Source organism: Rhincodon typus, unplaced genomic scaffold, assembly GCF_021869965.1.
Source record: "Rhincodon typus isolate 14 unplaced genomic scaffold, sRhiTyp1.1 hic_rhity00002091, whole genome shotgun sequence".
NCBI lineage: Eukaryota > Metazoa > Chordata > Chondrichthyes > Orectolobiformes > Rhincodontidae > Rhincodon > Rhincodon typus.
Genome location: NW_025967729.1, coordinates 4,687 through 12,763, shown reverse-complemented (window position 1 = coordinate 12,763; position 8,077 = coordinate 4,687). Strand labels below are relative to the sequence as shown.

Sequence of the window (8,077 nt, the reverse complement as noted above, 5' to 3'; positions counted from 1 at the left end):
ATCAGGAACAAAAACAAAGTTGCTGGAAAAGCTCAGCAGGTCTGGCAGCATCTGTGAAGGTAAAAACAGAGTTAACGTTTCGGGTCTGGTGACCCTTCACCGGACCCGAAACATTCACTCTGTTTTTTCCTTCACAGATGGTGCCAGACCTGCTGAGCTTTTCCGGCAACTTTGTTTTTGTAACGTCACATTATACTTCACCTGCCATGTCTGCTCACTCAGTCAACTTGTTCAAATCACACTGAAGCATTTCTGCATCCTCCTCATAGTTCACCCTCCCACCCAGCTTTATGTCATCTGAAAACTTGAAGATATTACATCTAGTTCCCACATCTAAATTATTAATATATATTCATTCACTGGGGTCCAATCCCTACTAGTCACTGGCCGCCACTTGGAAAATGACCCATTTATTCCCGCTATTTATTTCCTGTCTGCCAACCAGCTCTCTTATCCTTGTCAGTACACTACCCCCAAGTCTCATGTGCTTTAATTTTACACATTAATCTCTTACGTGGCGCCTTATCGAAAGCCTTCTAAAGTCTAAGTAAACCACATCCACCGGTTCCTCCTTATCAACTCTATTAGTTATATCCTTGAAAAATTCCAGTAGATTTGTCAAGCATGATTTCCCTTTTGTAAATCCATGCTGAGGTGTCCAGTGTTATCATTGTTTTCCGACTGCTTCGCTATTAAATCTTTCATAACGGAACAAAATAAATTCTTGCAGATAAGAGACTGGCCTAAGGGAAGAGATTAAACAGAACAGGGATAGTCTTTCTGGAATTTAGAATGAGGAGGAGGTGATCCCATTGAAAGGAAACAAGTTCTTTACAACAATCTAGAGCGTAGATATAGAGGAGCTGTTTCATTTGGCTAAAAGGTCTTGAATTAGGAATCCTCTTCTCAGGACAAGGGCTTAGATATTTATTTCAGAGATAAGGAGGAGAAATGTCTTCATTCAGTGTGAATCCTTGGAGTTCTCTGCTCCAGAGGTCTGCAAATGTTCAGTTGCTAAGTATATTTTAGGCAGAGCTCAGTAGATTTTTGGATATGGGGAAATGGTAGCTAGTGTTGACAGTGTAGCAGGCCCAGTCGTTCATACAGCCTATTTCTGATGCACTCATGTTCTAGGAACGTAGGACTTAGGAGGAGTGTATATTTAACCATTTGAGTTTGTTCTGCCATTCAATAAGATCTGATCTGTTGTAATTTCAATTTTAGTTTCCCGCCTGCACCCATAATGCTCAACTCCTGTGAAGCATGAGTCAGGAGTAACAAATGGACTGAAAACCAAACTCTGCTTTTTAACAGTATGTAGCCTTGTGTGAAGGCAAGTTCGATATATATTCTGCTTTATAAAAGAAATTCTTCTTTCATTTAGTGGTCCACAAACATGTGCTATGAATGTTTACCGTCAGTACCTGTTTTCATAGATGTCCTGAATTTCATAAAGTTTCTGTTCAATCACATCACTGGATACACGGTTAGATTGTAACTCATAAACCTTTTGGTCAATCAGGTCAGTCACAGTCTTATGGAAGTACTGGATGAAATTTTTGATGACTTCTGGGATCACATGATAAGTTTGCTGTTCATATTGACGCTCATAAGCAAGGTCCTGCTTAGGGTCACCTGACAAAATAAAAGGATTTTTACAATAATTGATTCCCTTCCTAACATTCTTTCCCTCCTTCCACACCCTAACAGGTGCTGAATACATAACTGAAGTACTACTGGTTCTTCTTGGAATTCAGCCAATTGAGTAATTTTAAACCACCGTACATTTCAGCTGATAGCCACATTTGCATTGAGGCCCGTGCTCCAAAACCAAGGCATACCGGGTGTCTACTCTAGGTGCCCAGGAATGTTGGGCTTGAAACTATAGTAGGTGGTACATTTGTCTACTGAGTCAGTCATGCCCTCACCTCCCCAATCCCCCAAACAGTTACACTTAAGGACAGTGTGCCCCTCCAGGTTGCAAGCTATTTACAGCATAACAGCCCCAGGGACTCCTGAAACATTTGTGCAAGTCAAGGTCTGGCTGCTAAAATCACAGACTCACCAAGGCCCTAGGTCACATTGGGGTTCATGCACAAGATAGTTGACCTGACTCCCCAACTCCATATCCTTTAAAATGAGGCCTAATGTGACCAATTCACTGTTTCACTCACTCTGTGGAGGAGAGGCTTGACTCACTTAGCTCGGGTGTCTCTTCAGCTCAAGCCGATAATCACAATTGGTTACAGATTCATACGTGCTGACATGTTTACAGTATCTAAGAAAGCACATCAAACAAAAAATATTGCATTAGAAGGTTTACCTGTATGAAGATCATAATCAGCATTGTAGGCGTATGGATCATACTGTGGATTGAAGTGAAGACAATTTAGTATCAATGGTGCAAAAACACAAAGTTCGTAAACAAGTGGCAAACATTAGAAAAAGTGCAGGTACATTTCAGGCAAGACAAATATTATGCACAGCAAAAACAAAATTATGTAAAAATAACTCATTCCACTACCATCATTTTCTCCTATTAAAGTTGCCACAGTCCTAATTTTTCATTAGAGAGAATAATGGTGGTGGCTTAACGGAAGAGTCACCACACCTCAAGTAAGGGGAGAGGTTGAGAAGGAGAATACTTTATGGTAATCTCAGCCAGTGGCGAAACCACACTGTTGACATCACTCTGCATCACAAACTGGCTATTCAGCAACTGAACTAACCAACCCCCTTTTACCTATTAAAGGTCAAGTGACACAATACACTTTGCAATAACCTTGTGCAAGGCAGCATTATGCACAGAATTGACTGTAAGGAGAAACTTCAAGACTGCAACAAAATTACAGAGAGACATCGTTTGGCTCAGCTGGTCTATGTCAGTGTTAATGCTCACAAAAGGCTTCCTCTCATTCTAGTTCACTTAACAAGAACATAATTGGAAATAAATTAAGTACCTATGAGACTTTAAGCAAATACAGACATAGGGAAATTGAGGAAAAGTAGAGTGGGAGGGGGAGCAGGAGAATGAAAGAATGGTCAGGATAAAATAGAATGCAGAAGAGGTTAAATGACATAAGGCTCTGAACCTGATTTGTTAATTCTGTTTCTCTCTCCACAGATGCTGCCTGGAATACTGCTCTTTTAAAACTTCATTCATGGGTTGTGAGGCAAAGCCAACATTTACTGCCCATCTCCAGTTGCCTTTGAAAGATGGTGTGTGCTGCCCTTTTGAACTGCTGCAGTCCTTGAGATATAGGGATACACACAGTGCTGAAAGGAAGGGATTTTGACTCAACAACAGCAAAAGAATGACAATATAGTCCCAGGTACGGATGACATGTTATTTGTAGATGGTGGTGTTCCCATTCATCTGCTGTCCTTGTCCTCCTATATGGTATAGGCTTCATGTTTGCAGGGTTCTATCAAGAAGCCTTGGGGAGTTATTCCTTTCCCAGCATCTGTAGTGGTTTGCTTTTATATTTGTGTTGAACTCACTGTCGCTTTTTATCCAGGAAAATTGCACCACATGGAAGTTCAACTCTCCCCTCAGCCAAGATTTCTGTTTCTTGTTCATCTTCAATGCTTTCTGTTTCCTCCTCTTGTCTGTTATTTACCAAAACTCACTTTCTCATCCAGAGATAGTAAGAACTGCCGATGCTGGAGTCAGAAATAATAGTGTGGAGCTGGAAAAACACAGCAGGCCAGGCAGCATCAGAAGAACAGAAAAGCTGAGTGTAGCAAAGCAAGATATACTGCAGAAACATACCAATGCTCGTTAGACAGCACCTTCCAAACCTATGACCACCACCTTTAGAAGGACAAGAGCAGCAGATATATGGGAAAGCCACCACCTGCAACTTTTCCTTCAAGCCACGCACCATCATAATTTGGAAATATTTCAGTGTCAGTGGGTCAAAATCCTGGAATTCCCTACGTAACAGCATTGTGGGTCTACCTATACAAAATAAACTGCAGCAGTTCAAGAATGCAGCTCACCACCACCACCACCTCCAGGGCAACTAGGCATGGGTAGCAAACATTGGCCCATAAATCCCATGAATGAACTAATATCACAGCACAGCTCAATCCTTGCACTTCTGCATAAAATACCATTCATACTGACACACAAGGAAATCCAGCCCAAGGTTCAACCCAAAATAAAAGAAAAAAAACCAAGACCTTCCTACAAGATTTGCAGTCATGAAAATTCTTTTCTTGAAATCAGCTGGCACCCACAAATAACATGCCCAGTTCTTCCTCACTGCATTTCTTTCAGCTGCTATTCTGCTCTGATATTTAAACTGCAATATGCTGCTGAAGCTAAATATCCTCACCCCTACAAAACAGAAAATCAAGAGATAGCCCAAGAGAGGTTTTTATAATTATCAAAGTTTTGATTAGATGTAGAGAAGATGCTGCTACCCCGATTGGAGGAGACTGAAAACGTAGGAACAAAAGTAGTCATTCAGCTTGTAAAGCCTGTTTCACCATTCAGTGAGACCATAGCTGATCGGTGGCCAACTCCATATACCTGTCTTGGCCCATATTCCTTAATACCTTTAGTTAACACAAGTTTATTACTATTAGATTTAAAATTAACAACAGATCCAGCTTTCACTGCCATTTGTGAAAGAGAGTTCTAAATATTTATATTGTGTACAAGTGCTTTCTAACATCTCACCAGAACAGTCTGGGCCTAACTCTCAAATTATGCCCCCTAGTTCTAGGATTCCTTACCAGTGGAAATAGTTTATTTTTATCTACCCTGTCTTTTCCTGTTAATATCATGAAGACTTCTATCAGATCACCCATTAACCTTCTAATTTCTACAGAAAACATATCTAATTTAGAGTCATATAGCACAGAAACAGATACTTCAGTCCAACTCATCCATGCCGACCTGACATCCCAATCTGACCTAGACCCATTTGCCAGCATTTGGCCCATGTTCCTCTGAACTCTTCCTATTCACATACCCATCCAGATGACTTTTAAATGTTGGAATTGTACCTACCTACACCACCTCTTCTGGCAGCTATTTCCAGGCACGTAACACCCTCTGTGTGAAAAAGTTGCCCCTTGGGATCTTTTTAAATCTTACCCCTCCCACATTAAGCTATGCCCTCTAATTTTGGACTCCCCAACCTTGGCTATTCATCCTATCCATGCCTCTCATAATTTTATATAAGGTCACCTCAGCTTCTACCGCTCCAGGGAAAAAGCCTCAATCTATTCAGCCTCTCCCGAGTACTCAAATCCTCCAGTCCCAGCAACATCATGGTAAATCTTTTCTGCACCTTCTCAAGTTTAACAACATCCTTCCTATAGAAAGGCAATCAGAATCATACACAGTATTCCAAAAGTGAACTCACCGATGTTCTGTATAGTCACAACATGATGTCCCAACAATGTTCTCATCAATGAAGGCAAGCAAGGCGAAATGCATCCTTCACCAGCCTGTCTATCTATGACTCCACTTGCAAGGAACTATGCGCACCCTAGGTCTCTTTGTTCGGCAACGCTCCCCAGGGCCCTACCATTAATTGTACAAGTCCTGCCCTGGTTTGCCTTACCAAAATGCAATACCTCACATTTGTCTAAATTAAATTCCATCCGTTACTCCTTGGTCTATTGGGCCATCTGATCAAGGTCCCATTGTACTCTGAGATAACCTTCTTCACTGTCCAACATTCACACCCAAATCTCTCCTCATAATTTAACCCCGAAGATTAAAACAATTTCAGGCTGCAAATGGAAGATAGTCACTAATAACAATCGTTATAATGCAATAAGGATTTCAGGAACAACTGCTTTCCCCAGAGTGACACTTGATCATTACAGAATGGAGTAATTCCACAAATGTATAAAATAAATCTATCAGAAAAGCATTAGAGTTTTTAGTTTTTTGCTGGTAAATCCAAAACTTGAGTGTTGGGCCAAAGCCCATGCTGCACAACCTCAAATCTGAAGAAAGTTGGCAAAACAGTTGAGATAATTAAGCTTAACTAATGACAGAGTTAGATTTAAAAGACTGTAGATTGTACAGGAAAAGACTGAGATGGTAAGCAATTCCACAGCTTTGGGGTTCTGTCATAGACTGAGATGGAAGAATAGGCATTTCTATCATATGCATTCTGTTTGAAAGCAGGTGCTTGGTTCATTTGTTTGCTGATGCCTGATCCTGGATCCATTTTCTAGGTAGCTTTGTCTCTAGTGGGTTGCCATTGCCTTCCAATCTCAGAGGCAGGGCAAGGAAGAAGGTTCCAAATCTACTTTAACTGGACAGGAAATCAAATGTGCAATGTTGGTGCTATTCTGAACCAAACACTTGCCATCTAGCTAACTGAACTAACCAGCCCTTATTTCACCTCAGACTCGATTCCAAGATAAAGTTGCATTCCTGCGCTTGAGCTCAAAAATAAATTTGACACTCCAGTGCAGTTCTGAGGGAGCACTGTACTGTCTGATTCAGAGTGACATTCAATTGAAATTCCCATTTACTTGCTTAAGTGAATGCAAAAGATCTCATGGCATTGTTTCAAAGAGGAGGTGGGGAGTTCTTCCTGGCATACCGGCCTCTTTTTAGTCTCTCAATCAACATCACCCAAAAAAAGATTTGTCTGCTCATTATCACATGCTGACTGGGGTGGGAGCTGATTAGGTATTTCCTACATTACAGCAGTGGCTGCAGTTTGAATAAAGTACTTTGAGACATCCCAAATTAAACGATATAAATGCATTTCTGAAAAAGAATCCTGATCCAAAACATCAACTTTCCTGCTCCTCTGACGCTGCCTGGCCTGCTGTGTTCCTCCAGCTCCACACTGTGTTGCCTCTACATAAATGCAAGTCTTTCTTTTAACAAAAAGTGCTGGAGAAACTCAGTTGGTCTGGCACCATCAATTCCAAAGGAGAGTCTACATTGGATTCAAAATGTTAACTGTTTCTTTCTCCAAAAATGCTGCCAGATCTGCTGAGTTTCTCCAGCACTTTAGTTGGTCTGGCACCATCAATTCCAAAGGAGAGTCTACATTGGATTCAAAATGTTAACTGTTTCTTTCTCCAAAAATGCTGCCAGATCTGCTGAGTTTCTCCAGCACTTTCTGTTTTTTTTAATTCCAAATTTCCAGCATCTGCAGTATTTTATCTCTCTCTCTCTCCCTCTCTCCCCACCCCCCCCCTCCCCAACAGGACGGTAATATCTACTTTATAATTCATTTTTGAGGGGGGTGGCGGAGTAGAAAAAGAATCCCACCAGAAAAAGAAACATCTACATATTAAAAACAAAATATTTAACTTCAAAACAACTGTGCAGGTGAACGAGTGCTAGAAATGGAGACTAGAATGATTCAGAAGAAATTAGGATATTCTGAACATTTGTTTTGATTTTGAATCCACTAGAAATAATAAGTACAATATTTTAAAGATAACACAAAGTTTTAGTGGGAAGGGATGGCTTGATAAATCGAGGCTCCTTTGGGCCTCAGGCTGCAAGAACCATGCGTTTGTTTCATTAACAAAACAGCAAGATATCACTGGAACCTCGCCACAAACTCACCTCCGCCCCATAATCATCCGTAAAAGCCGACATCTCCCCCCTCGATTTCTCTCTTTCTTCAAAATTATTTTGTTTTTTTTTAAAAGAAACTCGATTTTCTCGCAGACAGAAGAGAACACAACCAACCAGCCTTTCGTGTTCCACAGAAAAGGTTCCCCAGCCCAGCACAAGTGCCAAAGAACAGTTCCCCCTCAAAAAGTCTCTGCAGCTACAATGCATTGCTGTCTTAAAATTGTTCCCTTAAATGACACCTTATTTATTTCTGCTCCCTACTATATATTATAGCCTAGATATTTATTCTTCCTCTTATTTTTTCCATCTCAGTAGGATGTTTATTTTTAGTCATTCATAAGATGTGGAAGCACAGGCCAACATTTATTGCCCATTCTCTTCTATCCAAATCGTTATCCACTCCTTTGTCTGTCTACCTGCTTTTCCCTCTCTTTGGGCTCTATCCCAACCTATCATTTGCTCCTTCAGGCCCCCGTCATCTTCTGCATACAAACCAACATT

At 40.8% G+C, this 8,077-nt stretch overlaps 1 protein-coding gene across 1 annotated transcript in view; it reads right to left on the bottom strand.

Annotated features, from left to right (window-relative positions):
• eif3s6ip (eukaryotic translation initiation factor 3, subunit 6 interacting protein) overlaps nt 1-7,755 on the bottom strand; it is an 18,303-nt gene extending 10,548 nt beyond the window's left edge. The window contains exons 1-3 of the mRNA XM_048592947.1: nt 7,565-7,755; nt 2,324-2,366; nt 1,425-1,635 (exon numbers count right to left, since the gene is read on the bottom strand). Coding sequence (XP_048448904.1) covers nt 1,425-1,635; nt 2,324-2,366; nt 7,565-7,597 — 287 coding nt within the window. The 5' untranslated portion in view covers nt 7,598-7,755. The remainder of the gene's footprint in view (nt 1-1,424; nt 1,636-2,323; nt 2,367-7,564) is intronic.
• Nucleotides 7,756-8,077: the final 322 nt, after the last annotated feature.